The 17,765-nt window shown below is 61.5% G+C and overlaps 2 protein-coding genes across 11 annotated transcripts in view; one reads left to right on the forward strand and one right to left on the reverse strand.

Moving 5' to 3' along the window:
• On the forward strand, positions 1-5,053 carry ENGASE (endo-beta-N-acetylglucosaminidase). The gene is made up of 15 exons (XM_030462105.1): positions 1-107; positions 321-397; positions 531-732; positions 1,035-1,183; positions 1,270-1,427; positions 1,538-1,686; positions 1,869-2,034; positions 2,165-2,268; positions 2,476-2,584; positions 2,664-2,836; positions 3,046-3,197; positions 3,284-3,386; positions 3,481-3,595; positions 3,710-4,116; positions 4,285-5,053. Exons 1-14 carry the CDS (start codon positions 1-3, stop codon positions 4,112-4,114), a joined length of 2,169 nt encoding a protein of 722 aa, XP_030317965.1. The 3' UTR covers positions 4,115-4,116; positions 4,285-5,053.
• A 1,338-nt stretch (positions 5,054-6,391) lies between these two features.
• RBFOX3 (RNA binding fox-1 homolog 3) overlaps positions 6,392-17,765 on the reverse strand; it is a 103,175-nt gene continuing 91,801 nt past the window's right edge. For 8 of the 10 annotated variants that reach the window (XM_030461728.1, XM_030461727.1, XM_030461725.1 and 5 more), the window contains 10 exons: positions 13,287-13,538; positions 12,534-12,671; positions 12,038-12,091; positions 10,440-10,500; positions 10,275-10,328; positions 9,981-10,113; positions 9,409-9,448; positions 8,745-8,806; positions 8,369-8,447; positions 7,126-7,533 (listed from right to left, as the gene is read on the reverse strand). In XM_030461728.1, coding sequence (XP_030317588.1) covers positions 7,489-7,533; positions 8,369-8,447; positions 8,745-8,806; positions 9,409-9,448; positions 9,981-10,113; positions 10,275-10,328; positions 10,440-10,500; positions 12,038-12,091; positions 12,534-12,671; positions 13,287-13,505 — 885 coding nt within the window. In that variant the 5' untranslated portion in view covers positions 13,506-13,538 and the 3' untranslated portion in view covers positions 7,126-7,488. Of the gene's footprint in view, positions 6,541-7,125; positions 7,534-8,368; positions 8,448-8,744; positions 8,807-9,408; positions 9,449-9,980; positions 10,114-10,274; positions 10,329-10,439; positions 10,501-11,420; positions 11,514-12,037; positions 12,092-12,533; positions 12,672-13,286; positions 13,539-17,765 lie in introns of those variants that run through there. The other 2 variants (XM_030461730.1, XM_030461722.1) reach the window with 2 other exon arrangements.

Genomic DNA, 17,765 nt, shown 5'->3' on the forward strand with positions numbered 1-17,765 from the left:
ATGGCGGAGGCGCCAGAGGGATCCGGGCGGCGCGGCAAGAGAGCGGGGACCGGGACCGAGGAACCGGCGGAGGCGGAGCCCGAACGGGACAGGCGGCCGCGGAGGAGGTGGGCGGCGGGCCGGGATAGGGGCAGAGATCCCGACCGCGACTGGCACTGGGGTCGAGATCGGGCCGGGATAGGGTCCGGCATGGTGTTGGGGATCGGGATGGGGACGGGGGCTCGTCGGTCGCTGGCCGCGGTGCTGGCCCGGCCCATCCCGCCGGTGGGTGCCGAGGCAGCACTGAGCCCGGCTCGGCTCTCACCCTGCTCCACGGGCAGCTTCCAGCCGGCGGCGGAGTCTCGGGGAACCACCGTCCTGCACGAAACCATCAGCACCCGTCCGCAGCCCCTGCCAGGTGAGGCACTGAAGGGAGGGCACTTTTTGTGCCCCTGGATCCCCACCGGGCTGGAGCCGGTGCCAGTGCTGGTGCCAGTTCCAAGCCTCACGGGCAGTGCTCCCCGCTGACCCTGTCCACACACTTGCCCCAGCGAGGTACTTCGACACCAAGACAACAGAGCCCATCAGCTTCTTCTTGTCTGGCCTGGAGGAGCTGCTGTCCTGGCAGCCAGACCCCAACGATGAGTTCAACGTCTCCACTGTGCCACTAGCAAAGCGCCAGCCCCCGCTCCACACCAAGAGGCCCCGGACACTAGTGTGCCATGACATGCGTGGCGGGTACCTGGAGGACAGGTATGTGCTGGGTGGAGAGATGTGACAGCAGGGCTCAGCAACTCAAGACCCAAACCTCTTCCAGTCCTAATTGATTTATTTCCCGATGGCTTGGCCACAGGCAGGCAGGGATAGAGGGGTTTGGCCCATGATGATTAGGGTGACCTTGCTTGGCCCAGCCCTAGCCAGGGTCTGCAGAGGTGGCTCAGTGCCACAGATCTGCCTGTCTCCTGGGATGTGAGTCAGGCTCCTGCCCAGCCCCGCAGCTGTCTGCCGGCGTCCTTCCTGCGTTGCCCAACCTTCTTCCCGCTTGGCCACCCCAGGTTCATCCAGGGCTCAGCCACACGTAACCCCTATGTCTTCTACCACTGGCGGTACATTGACATCTTCGTCTACTTCAGCCACCACACTGTCACCATTCCACCCGTGTGCTGGACCAATGCGGCGCACAGGAACGGCGTCCCCATGCTGGGTGAGGGCAGGGCCAGCTGCAGGACCGGGTTTTGCATGGTGGGTTTGTTGGGGCATGTGTCCACACTGCTCTCACCACCTCCCCAGGCACATTCATCACGGAGTGGATGGATGGGGGGAAGCTGTGCGAGGCATTCCTGGCCAGTGGAGAGGAGGCGTACAGCGCTGTGAGCCAGCAACTGGCCCGCATCGCCCAGCACTACCGCTTTGATGGCTGGCTGATCAACATAGAGAACCCACTGAGTGTGAGTCATGGCTGCACCCTGACCACCTCCTGCCTCCCCCATGACCCTCACCTTGCTCCATGGGGCTCCTTGCCCACCCACTGCCAACCTGTCCCTGCTCTTTCCTGTAGGCAGCAGCGGTGCAGAACCTGCCCCACTTCCTACGGCACCTCACGGCGCAGGTGCACCATGCTGTGCCGGGGGGGCTGGTGATCTGGTATGACAGTGTCCTGCAGAACGGCTCACTGACATGGCAGAACGAGCTGAACAGGCAGAACAGGTGAGGTATGGCCCTACCTGGCCCACCACCTTGCCCAGGCAGAACCAGCCTGGGTGGGGAGCATGAGCCCACCCCAAACCCAGTGCTTGGAAGTGGTCAGGGTATGGCCTGCACAGCCCAAATTGGGAATGATGTGGGAACAGCCACAAAATCTGCCCTGCCACCCTCACCCTTGTCCCCAGCGTGTTCTTTGATGCCTGTGACGGGCTGTTTACCAACTACAACTGGAAGGAGGAACACCTGGAGCGCACACGCAGGATGGCTGGGCCACGCCACGCTGATGTCTATGTTGGTGTTGATGTTTTTGCCCGTGGGGATGTGATTGGTGGTGGCTTAGACACTTACAAGGTGGGTATGCTGTAATCAAGACCCCATGGTCTTGTCCTGCCCCATCATGGGGCCAGTGGGACCTGGGGAATTGGGGACAGGGCAGATGACAAAGTGACCACCACGTGCTTCTCACCACTTATCTCTGCAGTCCCTGCGCCTGATCCGCCAGCACAGCCTCTCCGCAGCCATCTTTGCTCCTGGATGGGTCTATGAGCACCTGGGGGAGGAAAACTTCCTTCACAATGAGAACAAGTGAGGCAGATGATAGGGTGGGGGGCTGCTGGGGGGACAAAGGCCTAGAGCACCCTGGGCTGGGGAGGACTATGGCTCAGTGGGACAGGGCTGCCAGGTGACTGTGGTTGCCTGCCAGGCCTAGGCTGGCCCTGCTGTACCCCAGAGCCACGCCAGGGTAGTGGCCATAGCAGGGAGCTCTGCTCAGACACCTACCTTTTCCTTCAGGTTCTGGGCCTTGCTGGCTGAGTACCTGAACACACACAGTATCTGCACCCTGCCCCTTGCCACCTCCTTCAGCCTGGGTGCAGGCACCAGCAGGTTTCTGGATGGGAAGGTGGGTGTGGGGTGATGGCTCAGCTCTGGCCAGGCAGGGGGGTCCTTGCTCCTGGCCTCCAGCTCACCCTGTCCCATAGGAGGAAGAATCCGGGCCGTGGTACAACCTGAGTGCACAGGAGATCCAGCCCCTCTACCCGGAGCATGAGGGTTGGCTGAGCACCAGCTGCTGCTTGCAGGACGCCTGGTGTGGGGGCAGCTCCCTGAAGGTGCACGGGAAAATCCCCCCTGGCGAGGATCACGTAGCCACCCGGTGAGTTGGGGACAATCCCCTTTGCCCGCTCCTCAGGGTTGAGCTGGCCCATGCTGGCACGGCACCCGGTAGGGCTGTGCGGTCCCGGGGCCTCGCGGTGAGCAGCCGCGGGGCTCCCTGCCCGCACTGCACAGCAGACCTAACCCGATGTCTCTTTCTCTCCTCTCTCTTTCTCTCTCTGTCTCTCTGGGTGGATCTGGGGTCATCAGCCTTTTCTCTTTCCAGATGCCGGCGCCCCCCAAGCTCTTCCTGACCCTGCTCTACAAGCTGGAGGGGCCGCACGCCGAGGAGCTCTCTGTTGCGCTGGAGCTCACCACCTGGGACTCGAGTACCTGCCATGCGGACGTCACCTCCCTGCCTGGTGAGGACGCTGCCACCTCCCCTGTGCTCTCTGCAGGGAGCATCCGCTGTGGGGCACAGGACTCTCTGACCCCACTTCCTCCACAGAACCCAACGGCCGGCACCATCCCCGGTTCCTCCCGAAGCCGCCGCCCGGCCTCGCCAAGCTGCTCGCCGCTTACCACCGTGGCTCCCACGGCTGGACCAGCCGGTAAGTGCCTCGCCAGCACCCTGTGCTGGTGAGTGGGTGGGGGTACCCCAGGGCCGCCCCCAACACTGGATCTACTCCACCCTTTTGCTTTCAGGTGCTACGAGCTGGACCTGCAGAACTGCGGTCTGCGAGACCTGTCCCTCCTGGTGTCCCGCCACCAGCCCAGCCCGCAGGACACTCCCTTCACCTGCCTCCTCGGGGAGGTGCGGGTGAGTGTGTGCCGGAGGCCGTCCGGGAGCCGCTCCGGAGCTGCCGGGAGGGCGCGTGGGCACGCGGTGGGCACCGCTGCTCCCGGTGCCGATGGTCCCGTGTTCCCCTCACAGGTGCTGGACGCGGCCAGCGTGGCGGCCGCCCCGCCGGAGGTGCAGAACCTGTCGGCCTCGCAGCTCTGGTGGCAGGAGGGCCCCGGGCCGGGGCAGCTCTCGCTCAGCCTCACCCTGCGCTGGGCTTTCCCGCCCGGACGGGGCAGCTGCTTCCGTCTTCTCAGCCAGGGCGCCCGCTGCCGCCGGGACCAGACGCCGGTGCAGTTCCTAGGGCTGGCTCACGGCTGCTTGTACCGCGCCGTAGGGTTGCTGGTGCCGCGGCCGGAGGCCGGGCAATCCTGCCGGCTGGAGCTGCTGGTGGAACCGGTGCTGCGCGACGAGCTGCCCGTGGACCCCGAGCGCTGGGGCCGGCTGGTGCTGGTCTACTCCGAACCGGCCGGCGGAACCAACTGGGACGGGCGTTAAAGGTGAGCGCGGTGCAGCCCTGCGTCCGTGTCTCCCTGCTGGTGGGTGGGCTGCAGGCTGCAGGCGGGGGGCACGGCAGAGCTGGTGCTGGAGGCTGAGAGGCTGGGGCTTGCCTCTCGTCGCCCTGGCTCAACGGCTTTCTCTTCTCCTAACCCGGTGCCTGGGCTCAGCCCTCCCTGGGGGGAAACGCTGAGGGGCTGCCCAGGGACCTTCCAGCTCCTGCAGTTCTCGCTGCCTGCAAGCTGCCTGCACCCGCACCCAGGCTGGGGGCGGGAGGGGAATGCCACGAGATCACCCCCAGCACCGCATCTGCTCTCCGTGGAGACCAGCCCCGAGGAGCAGCCCAGCCCACGCAGCCGCTGTGCCCGTCCCCTGCGGACCCACCTCAGCAGAGCCCGGCCCCCTGCCCCTCCCCGGGGTTGGCAGGCGGCGGCTGCGCCCGAGCTTCTGCCGAGGAGAGAAAAATTATAGCAGCAATTATTTTCTCACAGTCTGGTGCACAAGCAATTAGCAGGCAGGGAGGCAGGAGAGCACGTTGCACAGCAGGGTCACCCAGCCCCGACCCCCCCAGCATCCACCCCAGTCCCACCAACAATGCTGGCTCCCGATCAGGAAAATTAATATGTCAGCAGTTAAGCTGCTGCTTCTCCGTTGGGGGACTCGTTCAGAAATGAATTACCTGACGGTTTGAAAAACGACAGGCGTGGTGCAGCCAGGGGAGAGCTCCTGCCACGCCAGCACCCCACTCCTTTGATACGGTGAGGCTGGGGTCCAAGTGGACCCCCCCTCATCTGCTGCAGGCTGAAGCCTCCTGCCCAGAGGTGTGCCAGGACAGCCAGGGCCACCAGGACAGCCTTGGCCCTACTCACCAGTCAAAACGTGAGTCGCCCTGGTTGAAGAAAGAAATCTTTATTAATAATTTCAATAATAATAATAATCCTTGTAATAATAATAATAATAATAATAATAATAATAATAATAATAATAATAATGTTTATTAGAATGGTCACACCTTTGAAGCATACAGGATGGGCCGGCGCCTGCCTGCGCGCCGGGGCTGGCGCAAGGGTTGCTGTAAGGAAGAAGCCAGTACAGCGATGGACGGAGCTTTGTACAGGGTGGCACGGGGCCGGGGCAGACAGGGCTATGTACACCGGGAATAGAAAAGGGGGAGCGTTGGGGGCATCTGCAGACCTATAAAGTGAGGTTTAGAGGAGTGGCGGAGCCACAAAGGGCGAGGGGCTGGGTGCGAGGCAGTCCCACGGGGACAGCCCAAGGTGGACTCCGTGTCACCTCAATGCCACCAGACACCAGACCTGTCGCACTGGCTGCTGCAGACCAATCCCGGGGCTTGGGCCAGTCCCCAGGAACGATGCCAGACTCCAGTCCTGGGCGATGCAATGGCTGGGGGCTGGCAAGGTCCCACTGTCTCAGACAGGGACAGGTGGCTGTGAGTGCATCCCATGCCACGAAGCACACAGAAGTGGGAGTGGGATTGGGGCAGTTCCCATCCTGGCTCCACACAGGGAGCTGTGAGTGATACCAGTCAGGGCTGCTCACTGTGGGATGGGAGCGCCGGGTGCGTCAGGAGATGGAGGGGATGGAGGGAAGGAAAGGAAGGGAAGGAAGGGAAGGAAGGGAAGGAAGGGAAGGAAGGGAAGGAAGGGATGGAAGGGAAGGTAGGGAAGGTAGGGAAGGAAGGGAAGGTAGAGAAGGTAGGAAAGGAAGGGAAGGAAGGGAAGGAAGGGATGGGCAAGCGAGTTGCAAGCTCCTCTTAACAAAAATTCCCTTTAAAAGGCAGAGGCTCATCCCCCTGCAACACCCAGCGCCTCAGCAAAGCGGCCACGCTGCCACCCCAGCTCTGCACAGGAGCGGAGGCCTCACACACGACACACTGGTGACCGGCAAGTGTCCGAGCTCAGGAAACACAAAGCCAGGTTCCCACCCACTCCCCAGAGCCGGTGATGCGGCAGCGTGCCGCAGTGCTCCGCTGGCACCCCCAGCGCTGCCGTGCCGGGGCTGAAAGGAAGACGTGGTGCCCTGGCCCTGGGCGGGTGGGGGTCCCTATGGATGCCCCGCGATCGGCGCTGTGCTGGCTCTCCCTCCCTGCTGCAGGGCCGAGGCAGAGAGGGCCCCTCCAGCGTGTCCGGCCGGTCCCTGCTCACCGCGGCGCTCCTCCGGGACTCGCTCACTCGGTGTGTGTGTGGACAGTATGGGACTTTCACTTGGCTGCTGCCACTTTGCTTTTTTTTTTTTAATTTTATTTTTCCTTTTTTTGTTTGGTTGTTTGTTGTTTGTTGTTGCTTTGCTTTTAGTTTTGTTTTGGGGTTTTTTTTGTCTTTTTTTTGTGGTGGATTTGTTTGTTTGGTTGGTTGGTTTATTTTTTTTGCCCTTCCTGGTCCCAGAAGGAAACAGCCACGGTTTCACTACAATAGAAACAAGAGAGGCAGGTCTTTTGGTGGAGCAGCATGAGGGGCAGCCTGGCCAAGCCACTGTCTGAGAGGGAGGTGGACACCAGCCCAGCCCCCCTCCAGCCCCACACTGCATCTCACACCTGTGCAGCCACCTGTCCCACCACAGCTCCTCCCCAGAGTGCAAAATAATAGATTCCCAGACTGGTTTGGGGTGGAAGGGGCCTTTAAAGGGCATGGGACACCTTCCACCAGACCAGGTTGCTCTAAGCCCCATCCAACCTGGTCTGGAGCACTTCCATGGATGGAGTAGTCACAGCTTCTCTGGGCAGCCTGTACCAGGGGGCTCACCACTGCAGCACAGTTGCCCCAGGGAAGTGCTACTGCCCAGGGGGGCTCTCCAGGGGGTCCTGCAAACATCTACCCTGGCTCTGCCCCTGAGTTGCACACAGCAACCCCCACAGGCTGCTGTCTCTCCCAGGGGAGCAGTGGGTCTGCCACTGGCACTATGTGTCCCCATGCCTGCAGGCAAAGCATCCCTCCCTGCCTTGCAGAAGGACAAGCCCCCTGCACCCCAAACAAAGGCAGCACCCATTGGGGGCTTGTAACCATGCTGGAGCTGCCCGGGGACCCCCTGGCCCAGCTTTGGGAGTGGGTGCTGTTGGGGACAAGGGTCCCAGGAATGCCAGGGTCAGGAGCTGCCTGGGGCCCCACAGCACTGGGCAGCACCGAGGCACAGGATTGCACGGGGGCAGGTGGACAGCACAGGAGAGGCGGGCGGTGGGATGGAGCGGCTCGAGGGAACCCCATGGCGTGGGCTGCCAAGGCCCCGCAGAGCCCAGTGGACTCCAGCCCCGGCAGCCCCGCGGTCCCTCTGGCACCCGGCCCGGCTCTGTCTGCCTGGTTTGGTTTGGTGCTAGTGAGCGCTCAGGGTTAGTGGTGGGAGGGGCTGGGTCTGTCTTGCTAGTAGGGAGTGAAGCGGCTGTACCCTCCTCGGTATAGACTAGCCTGTAACATCAAAGATGAAAAAAAAAAGCCAATCAGTATTCGAGAGAGGCAAAGAGCCCAGTTCTTCCTTTTTTTTTTTTTTTTTTTTTTTTTTGTTTGGTTGGTTGGTTGGTTTTTTTTTTTTTGTTTTGTTTTAATTTTTCTTTTTTTCTCCGTAAAATGACACCAAATTGCTTCTCCTTGTGAAGTGAGGGGTGGACAGGGCCAAGAGAGCCCAGCGCTGCCCTGGCTCAAGGACAGACAGTGCCCCAAGTGCCCCCACCATGGCACCAACACAGATGGGTCTTCTGGTGCCCATCTCATCCCTGCTGCAGCGCTGGGCTGGTTGGTACCCACCCTGCCCATCCCTGAGGGATGGAGAGGCTGCAGCCCCTTGCTAGCGGCTACCTGGGGCCAGGGGTGTCAAGGGGTGCTTGGCAGCCCAACCCCATCCCCTGCTTGGGGGTGAGTGGGTTAAAAAAATAGGAAGAAAAAGATGGTTTGGCTTTGAGAACCTGCCCACAAGTGGCATTTTTCATCTTTGATGCTGGTCGCAAGGCTAGCTAGAAGTGTGTGGGTGGGCTGATGGGTGCTCCTGTCCCTTGGCTGCATGTGGGTCCAGAAAAAGGGTCCCAGTCCCAGGCAGCTGGTGCAGGGGGCAGCCGGGGTGGGGGTTCCCTTGTCTTGCCTGCTTGTGGACAGAGCCGGGCAGGGGCTGCTCTGCTGCCTGCTCCCCTCCCACAGCCCCTGTGTGGGGGCTGCCCCATGCCCCTCACTGCCCTCACACCCCGCAGGCTCCCTGGGCTGGCTGCAGCTCATGCCAGGAAGCAAAGAAAGTCCATGGGGCTGCTCTTACCATGGTGCCGATGCTGTAGGTGGCGGCAGGGCCGATGGTGTGGTGGTAGGGGTCTGCTGCTGCATACACTCTGCCATAACTAGAAGCAAACACAGCAGTGGGTGTTAGTGACTGGGGAAAGGATCCTGTCTCCCCTCAGGGCCCCCCAGCCCTGGCCACTGCTTCCCCCTGGCAGCACCCAGGACCTTCCCACTTCTCTTGGTCACCACCCCTGCCAGAAGGAGCCGTGGGGCTCCGTTTTCAGGAGACCCTCATGGTACCTGGCTCCATCCTTGTCCCATGGGGCACAAAAGCTGGGGTGTGCCAGACCAGGGGGTGCAGGGGGAGAGGTGGGGCTCCATCCCTGAAGCCATACCCCTGGGGTAGGGGTGCTTACCTGTCGCTGTATGCTGCTGCTGCAGCTGCGGGCTGGGCGTATCTGTAGGCAGCATAGCCCCCCTGCAGCAGAGGAGAGACTGTGTCAGGGAGGGGGGCAGCATCCACCAGCAGCAGCTCGGGGGGCTGGGGTGGTTAAGCACCCCCTGGGCACTGCCCTGGGGCAGCAGTGGGACCCCATAGGGATCAGGTGCCTGTGCCACCAGGCAAGCACCAGCCTCATTACCATTCCCCAGGGGCTTCCACAAACATTAACCTTAAAAAGTCAGATTTCCAGAGGAGAGAATGTCACCTCCCTGATGGCTTTAATGAGGTGTCACATTAGATAAATCCTTCAGCTGCCCGCCTGATATATCGCCAATGGCTTCTTAAATATGGAGGTTAAATGCAGGCGTAAGACAGTGCACTGGCACTTGCCGAGGCCATACTGTGCAGTGCTGTCCCTGCGAGGGGCCTGCTGGGGGACACAGGACACATATGGCCCCACCCTGCTTGCTCTGGGAGAGTCATGCTCACATCCCCACTCACATCCCCACTCCACCTGCCATCCCCCGGGGAAAGGGCCAGCTGGGAAAGAGAGCCCAGGGTGGAGCTGCCCAATGCCACTTGTCCCCAGTGCTGGCACAGGGTCCCAGGCACAGCCCAGAGCCTGGCATGGTACTTACGTAGATCTCGGCTCCATAGAATCCATCCTGGTAGACAACCCTGCAAAGGAGGCAGAGGTGTCAGTGTCACCATCCGAGAGGGACTGGGGATGACCTGGGGGAGCAGCTACCAGCAGCACAACCAGAGGGTGTGCAGGAGCTGTCCTGGCAGCCCGGGGACACCAGGAACTGGTGGGGAACTCCAGGCAGAGAGGGCAGAGATGTGGGGATGGGTAGAAAACATGGCCAAGGACAGGGGATGCCACAGGGATGGAGGAGTCTGGGGCACAAACTGCTGGGAGCAACCGCATGGCCATGGCATGCCTGGCACCAGATCTGTGTCAGGAGGGAGAATTTCTACTGAACCAAGGGATATGGCTGAAGGCACTGTCCCTGCCTGGGGACACAGGAGACCGGCGAGGGGCCACACAGAGCGCCAGCAGCTTGTGTGGTTCCACAGAGCCTGAGGCCAGGCAGGTGCTGGGGAGCTGCAGCACATTCCCAAAATGCAAGAGCCCAGCAATGCCATTGCAGAGGGCAGCACAGCCACGCACATCCCCCTGCCCCGAGGTGCCCCCTGCCCCAGAACTCACGCGCCATAGGTGGGGATGGGTGGTGGCGGGGGGGCAGCTCGGAAGGTGTTGTAGACGGCACGTCCTCGTCCCCGTAAGTGTGCCCCTCGGTAGGCCACGGCTGTCCCCGTGGCAGGGTATGGGAACCCTGTTACTGCAGGAGGGAGGGGACAAACATGGGAGGCAGCCACCACCTGCCTCTGTACCCTGCTGGGGACAGGTCCCATGGGACGCAGGGGTGGGAGGACAGGAGCTGTGCACACAGGAGTGCAGGAGGGGGAGAGGGGATGGGAGCTGGACCCGACCCAACGTTACCTGCGTAGAACTCAGGGCCGTAGACTGCTCCCACCACTGGGTTCAGCTTCCAGCCTGCAGGCAGAGAGGCTGTGAGGCTGTGGCACCCCCATGCAGTGTCCCCCTACTCCTGACTGGGCTCCAGGGACTCCCCTGCCCAGCGCAGCTCCTCGTGCTGGACCTTACCATTTGTGTAGGGGTTGGCTGCCTTCTTGTTGGTCATGACCCTGGCCGTGGCGTTGTTCACCTGCCAAGAGAGGGGACAGAGACTCAGCACTGGTGGCAGTGGGGATGGCCATGCCTCTCAGCCACGCTCGGCACGCACCATGCTGCTGCTTCAGATGCAAAGGAGAAATAAGAGGAAGGCCTGCAGCCACCCTGCTGTGACAGTCCTGCCCTGGGTCCAGCCATGGACCTGGGTGAGGATGGTGGTTGATGTTCTGACCACTGTGGTGCCAGCTCAGGCCAAACCCTAGTGTGCTGCCACCAGGCTCAGCCACCTCTGTCCCCCCCCATGCCAGGCACTGCAGGAAAGAGGTGCCAGTGGCAGGAGCCCAGGTCACTCCTGTAAGCTCCTGCCTGGCTTTGCTGGATAACGTTCACCAAAAGGCAGGACCTGGCCACGGGGCATTGCTGTGCCCTGCCAGGCAGTGCCCTTCTCAGCACTCAGCACTACAGGGACATTTGTGTCCCATGGCTCGCAGTGATCAGCAATGTGCTGCCAACGAACGGGCAGAGCCTGATCCCTGAGCCTGGCTCAAAGAAATGCAAGCCTAGGGAGCCCTGAGCAGCATCCTTCCCCCCCTGCTGCAGGAGAGGTGGGACAGCACATGGAGCAGAGCCCAGGGAGGCTGCACAGCAGGCACAGGCACTGTGGGCAGTTAGGGTCTGCCAGACAGCTCAGTAACCAGGGAAAACACAGCCAGAGCCTGGGTGGGTCCCCCAGCTCGATCGTGTGAGCTGGACAGTCCTTGCACCAAGTGATGACCTTCCCAGCATCTGGCACACATGCTCCTGTGCCACATTCATGGACACATGCACCCACCAGGCAACCTCCCCTGGGGCATGCGGGACTAGGGTGGGCCCTAGGGCTGTCCCAAAGCATCCCTGGGCAGGGGGGATGCATACACACACGCAGCCATGGCACTAGCACACTTATCTGAGCACCTCAATCTTCCGGCCCTCTACGATGGTGCCATTCAGCTTCTCCCGTGCCCGGTCGGCATCTGTGCTAGTTTCAAAAGTTACAAACCCAAAACCCTGTGAGCAGAGGAGAAAAGGAGAAAGAAAGAGACAGAGAGAGACAGAGAGAGGGTGTGGGGACAGAGAGAGAGAGGGGGTGAATCAGGAGAGCTGGCACAGGAGGTGAGGCTGCTGCAGTGCAGAGATGGAGAGCCGGGGTCGGGGCCCCCGCTGGATCCGGGGGTCCCGGCTGAGGCCCCAGCACCACCTGCAAGCTGGGAAAAGAGCCTGGAAGAAGGGGCACAGAAAGCAGGGAAGATAAAACAGACACATCCACACACAGAGGGACACGAGCTGCCAGCACAGGGAGACAGAGAAAGTCCTCTACTCCCTCCAGTGCTTGGGGAGCACGGACCTGCATAGCCCCCCCAGCTACTGCAGGGCAGCAGGACAGGGCTACTCCAAGGCAGGGTACCCTGTGCCTGGGTCCCGCAGGCAGGAGAGGAGGGAAGAGCAGGCAAAAGAGTCCCCAAGCATCCCAGCTCCACCTGCCCCCCTCCCCAGGGCTTGCTGTAACAGCATCAGCCACTGGCAGCACCCACCTTGGAGCCCCGCTCATTGAAAATGATCTCCACGTCCAGAATCTTCCCAAATTGCTGCAAGCAGAGAGCAGAGGGATGAGGGCCTGCAGAGCCCCTGCATCTGCCCCCAGAGGCTGCCTCAGGGGACAGACTGGAGTGCCATTCAGAGAGCGGCCTGAGCACAGACCCATCCCTCCCAAGGAACCCTCAACCAGGACCCAAAATCTCCTCAGCCTGAACCCAATGAGGGCTGGAAAGGGGACATGTGGAAGGGGACAAGAGCTCTGTGTCACTGTCCCCTCCATGCATGAGCTTTGGCCCAACAGCCCAGCTGTGAACCAGGGCACAAACCCCTGCTCCTGGCCAGCAGTGGCACTAAGGCACTGTGGAACACTGCTGGTTGGGCTGTGCAGGGCAGACCCTCAGAAGGGGACAGCGCTGGGTCCCTGCAGTACCATGCAGCATTGCCTGAGCAGGGAGCAGTGGAATGCACGTGGCTGGATAGGGTTGGACTCACCCCAAACATTTGCCGCAGGTCAGGGTCCCGGAATCGGAAGGGGATGTTGGAGACGTGTAACCTCTTGGGCTGCTGCTTGTCTGTGTTGTCTGAGGAGTGTAGCTGCTGGCTGTCTGTCTGTGCCGCCTCGTCTGTCTGCTGCAGGAATCACCGCTGGCCGTCAGTCACCAGCTCTGTGTTCCCCAGTGGGGGTGCAGGCTCAGAGACTGTCCCCTCCCCTGCACTTGGCCCCAGGGACAGCCCATACCCTGCAGTCCTCAAGCTCCAGGCAGCACCTTGCAGGTTTCCCACCAGCAGAACGCAGTGCAGGGAAGGAGCCCCAGTCCCAGAAGGGGCATGGGAGGGGTTCCAGCACTCCCTGCATCACCTGCGGGGGCATACCCTGAGGAGGGTGAGTCCTGGAAAAGGGCGGGGGGTGACTCCCAGCAGAGAGCCCAACGGCATCAGGTGGCCTGGTACTGGCCTGTGTCCTCCTGGTCACTCAGTGGCATGGTGACCCAGGGCAGTGATGGCAGCACAGGGGTTGCTGGGGGCGGGGTGTGACAGACCCCGCACGGAATTGCTGCGGCCGGGCTGGGAAATGCTCCGCTCAGCACTTTCCCCAGCGCTGCATTACAAGCCCGTAATTGAAGCTATCTGGTGGGAAGGCAGCCAAGCAGGTAGATTACAAGTGATTAGAAATGACGGGAGGGGCCGCGAGGGAGGGAGGGAAAGCGCCGGCAGCCGCGGTGGGGGCACCCCGGGGGTCCTTACCGGTACCGTCTGCGTCCCTGCTATGGACTGTGTGCTGGCGTCGGTGCCCGGCTGCTCGGCGTGGCTCTGTGCTGGTGTGTAGAGGGTCATGGCGTGCTCCGGTACTGTGCTTTGCCCCGAGTAGTCCTGCGTGGGGTGCGGGTGTGGCGGCGCGTACTCTGCGGGGATCCCGTTCTGGGGGGGTGGTGGGTACTGGGCCGGGGGATAGGGCTGAGCCATCGCGTCCGGCGGAGCCGTTGCGTCCTGGTTACCCTGCCAAGACAGCGGCACCGTCCCACTCACCCACCGACGTCCCCAGGGTCGCGACCTGCCCCACGGAGGGGTCCTGGTCCCTGCAGCCAGATCCAGGGCCCCCAGCCCCACCATGCCTCTGCCTTTGGTGTCCCCCTAAAGTCTCAGACCTGCTCTCTCTGTGCTGCAGCTGCATCGCCCACAACTGAAGCCCCATTCTCTCCTACCTCGAGGCGCTGCCTGCACTGGGGCAGCCGGGGAATAGAGCCCCCCCCTTGCACATCAGCCATACTGCAGGAAAGGAAACTGGGGCAGCCTCTGGACCCCATGTGGGGCAAAGCCAAGCCAGGCTGTCAGCATTTCTCCAGGGGGTCTGCACAGCATCAGCCCCCACCAGCAGCAAACCTGGTCTCCCAGTGGCAGCAAAGGGGAGGGTGGCTGGGGAGGCAGGGAGGAGCAGCCAGGGAGAGGAAGGATGTTGATGGCTCCTCAGCAAATACCAGACAGGGATCAATTAACTGCTAAATATTTATCCCCTTTGCTCTAACGCAGCTGGCCTGGCTGCCCCGGTCAAACGAGGTGAGAGCTGTACCTGCACCAGGGGTGGTGGTGGGGTGGGGGCTGTCTGCCAGGGGAGCAGCATGGGGCTGCCAACCCACCCCTTCCCTGCCCGCCCACTACCCCCTGCCCATCCTCACAGCTCTCACACCTTGCATGCGTGTGTGCTGCACCCACCACAGCACACAGACACCCACCACAGTGCACAGCAGCAGGCCCCACCGGCAGCCCCTCGGATGCTTTACAACCCCCATGTGGCCGCCTCTTGCCCATGAAATACATCTGTGGCTCAGCCCGTGGAGACAAGCTCCTTAATTGTGTGTGCGGCCGATTTATGATGCAGAGGGACGGTGGGGGGGGGGGCTGCACTGCTGGCCACCATCCCCCAGCTGGCAGGGCTGTCGGGAAGCAGCGGAGCCACGCCGGGGGCACAGTGGGGACCACACGAGTACCTGGTGTGAATAATCCTGCTATAGATCTGCAAGTCATGGGCAGCCTCACCAGCACCGTCCCTGCTGACTCAGATGCCTGGGGACTCACCAGACACACCCGTCAGTGCAGGCCGGCGCTGCTGATGCTGCGGGACAAGGGGTCCCGTCTGAACTGGGCTGAACCAGGCAGCCGGGTCAGTGCTCCTGCTTGTGTCGCAAGTGCAAACTGGACCTGGTGCCTAGGTTGGGCAGACACCGACGGTCACTGCAGTCATGTTCCTGGCCCCCCCTGCCTGCATCCCGGATGCCAGCACCTGGCCATCCCTGCCCGTCTGCATGGAGCAGCTTGCAGCACTCCTGCGTGTTCTGCACTGGACACCCGTCCTTGCTGTCACCATAGGCAGGATCAGCCACTGTCACAGCAGGGATAGGCAGTGCTGCCCGGGAAGGACACGCCAGTGGGTAGGGGATGCAGACGGATGTTAGGGCAGGGACTATCCACCTGCCCAGGTCTTGGGCCCCACTGGCTCCTTGCCAGCCCGTCCCGACAGCCACGTTCATATCAGTTATTAATTAGGGCTGTTGGAGTGCTTGTCAGCCAGCGTATTATTTCATTCAGGGATCATTAGGTTCCCTGGTTTTGCTGCTGGCTGTCGCTGGGGCTGCTGGTGCTGCAGAGGTGCAGATCTATGGTGCCCAGAACCTCCCTCTCACCAGTACTGTCTGCTCACCCTGGGCAGGGATGGGGGCTGCCAGGGGTGAGGGCTATGGGCTGGGGGTAGAGGCAGGTTTGTCTGCAAGATGCTTGCTGGCATCATAGGGAAATGGCTGCTGCTGGGCTCTGCCCCCCATGCTGCTGGCATCTGCCCTGGTTGCCGGCTGCACGGGAGGAGCCCCATCCGAAGGCACCCTGGGCAGCCTGGACCCTCTGTTCCTCCTAGGAGGGTTTTTGTGTCCCTGGCCCCATAGCAATCCCTTTCCTTTGTCCCTCCCTGTGCCAAGTGCCTGGGAGGTCCTAGGGACCCACCCCAGTACCCCAGGGGAGGCAGCCGGGTGCTCCCAGGTTGGAGTGCTGTGGGAGTCCATGGCAGGGTGCTGGTCTGTGGGTGCTGGGGATAGGGGTCTCCAAGAGACATCCCTTGGACACACACCCCACAGGCCTACCAGTACACAGGGTATGATCCTGCACAACTCATTGTAGGGCCACTTTCTCAATCACATTAAAAGAAATTCTGATAATTAATGGCCCATGGCCCTCATTTAGTAAACAAGAAAGATTAGAGCAGTGTCTGAGACTGAGAGCAGAGCAAAGCTGGCAGTACTGAACACAGCACAGGGGGCATGAGAAGCACCCTACGACCTGTGCTGCTTAAGTGGGAAACCAGCAGGGCTGCAGCACGGCCCTGTGCCAAATCACTATGGCCTCAGGGACAGCAGCTGAGGGGCTGGGATGGGGAAAAGCAGCACTGGGATGTGCAGCACAGGCTGCTGTGTCCTGCAGGCTGGCGGGTGTCCCGCTGCCTCCTGGCTCCTTGGCAGAGCACTGCACCGAGGGGCACAGGAAGCCCCCAGGGCCAGGAGAGTCCTCTGAGACTGGCTCAGTCTCCTTGGCTGCAGGATGTCACTCCTTGAGCCCAGCCCTGCAGGGCAGAACCGGTGGGACGCCAAGGTCCCCTGCACAGTGTCCCCTGCATGGTGTCCCCAACCTGCCCGTGGCTCAGCCCAGTGCCACCAGCCCTGCGCAGCGGCTGCCACAGCAGGCAGGGGGTGGATATCATCTTTAGCTGATTAAATGTCCCTCATTAACGAGTTTCTTTAATTAATGAAGCTTTTTTTGTTTGCTCCACTTGCTTTCTCCCCACCGCACTCTGCCTCCTCAGCACAATCCAGGCCATTTCCTTTCAAGTCATTTAGCGCGTGGGGCTGGTTCCTGCCGACGCCGCACTTTGGTGATTGCGCCTGTCAGCTCGGGGCTGACGACGCCATTTTTAACATTTGCTCCTTTTTTAAGAAAATAATGCACCGGGAGCCCCTGACCTCGGAGGATGTGTCTGAGCAATTAGCCAAGAGCAAAGCACCTGCATTCCTGAGAGGGCACCTAGTGGCCGTGGGCACCCTGCAATGTGCCAGCACTCCTTGCCCAAGATCAGGGTGTGAAAGCGTAGAGTGCCCTGATTTACTGACTGCTCACGAGCAACTCACTTGCTGTGACCCTCCTCTGGCCATGAATGGACAGCGTGGTGGGCCCATGGTGGCCCTGCAAAGCCAGCAGTGAGCCATGCCCACGCTCAACCAGAGCCAGCACACATGGTGGTGATATACACCCAGCCTGCCTGGAGGCTGCTCCCCTACCCTCTGGCCACCAACCCTCTGTGCCCAGAGTTGCCTCCAAAAGCCATCTCATAATAGGGGATGTGAGAAGGGAGCCCCAAAGGCGATGAGCCCAGAGGAGTTAGCAGTGCAGGAAGCAAAGGCAATGTGGATGCACTGGCAGCCCTGGCTAGCCAGCCCAGTTCTGGTCCCCAATGCCATCTGTCCCACTGCCTCCACCGGGAGTCAGCAACCTGCCAAGGGGTACAGCCTGGGGTGGGGGTATCTACACCACCACAGCACCCACAGCAGCTACCAAGACACTCAGCAAATGACCCAGTGGCAGCTGGAGGGTCCTCACATGACCCCATGAGTCCCCCAGGCACCCAGGGCCACGCGGCTGTGCTGTCACCGTGGGCTACCACGAGGCTGTGCCCAGTGCAGCTCATCTGCGTGACAGCCACGACATCCCCGCTTCGATCTGGCCACTCGCTCATGCTAATGACTGTCAACATGCAACAGAGGCCACCGAGGGGAAGAAAATTACTCCCTGAAAAGGAATTGACTGATCCCCGTCATTTCTCAAGAAATCACTGACCTGTGAATATTTCATTACCCAAACGCGGCGCAGTCCATACCAAGCAGCGCGCCCGGCCCCGGGCAGGCACCAGCCGCAGAGCCCCCGGCTGCGGTGTCAGAGCGGGGCTGGGGATGTCCCTGTCCCCGGAAGGGACAAGCGGGGGCTGGAGGGAGATGGCGGCGGGTCCCTGCTTCCCTCTCCACACCGGGAACCATCACGGATATTCCCTCTATATCATGGGAGCATGGAAGGAGTTGTGGCGGCCGGAGGTGGCAGCCACTGTGCTGTGTCCTCCTGAAGGAGGGGGACAGCCGGATAATGGGTGCTTCAGCGGGATACATGGCACAGAGCTGGACAGGCCAGGCAGGA

The sequence above is a fragment of the Calypte anna genome, chromosome 18, assembly GCF_003957555.1.
Source record: "Calypte anna isolate BGI_N300 chromosome 18, bCalAnn1_v1.p, whole genome shotgun sequence".
In the NCBI taxonomy this organism is placed as follows: Eukaryota; Metazoa; Chordata; class Aves; order Apodiformes; family Trochilidae; genus Calypte; species Calypte anna.

Excerpts from the sequence above, each read along its gene's own strand:
- ENGASE (XM_030462105.1), top strand. The coding sequence starts at position 1 with ATGGCGGAGGCGCCAGAGGGATCCGGGCGGCGCGGCAAGAGAGCGGGG. Across the intron at positions 733-1,034 it reads GGCGGGTACCTGGAGGACAG|GTTCATCCAGGGCTCAGCCA; the intron begins GTATGTGCTGGG and ends TGGCCACCCCAG. Across the intron at positions 3,596-3,709 it reads GCCTCCTCGGGGAGGTGCGG|GTGCTGGACGCGGCCAGCGT; the intron begins GTGAGTGTGTGC and ends TTCCCCTCACAG.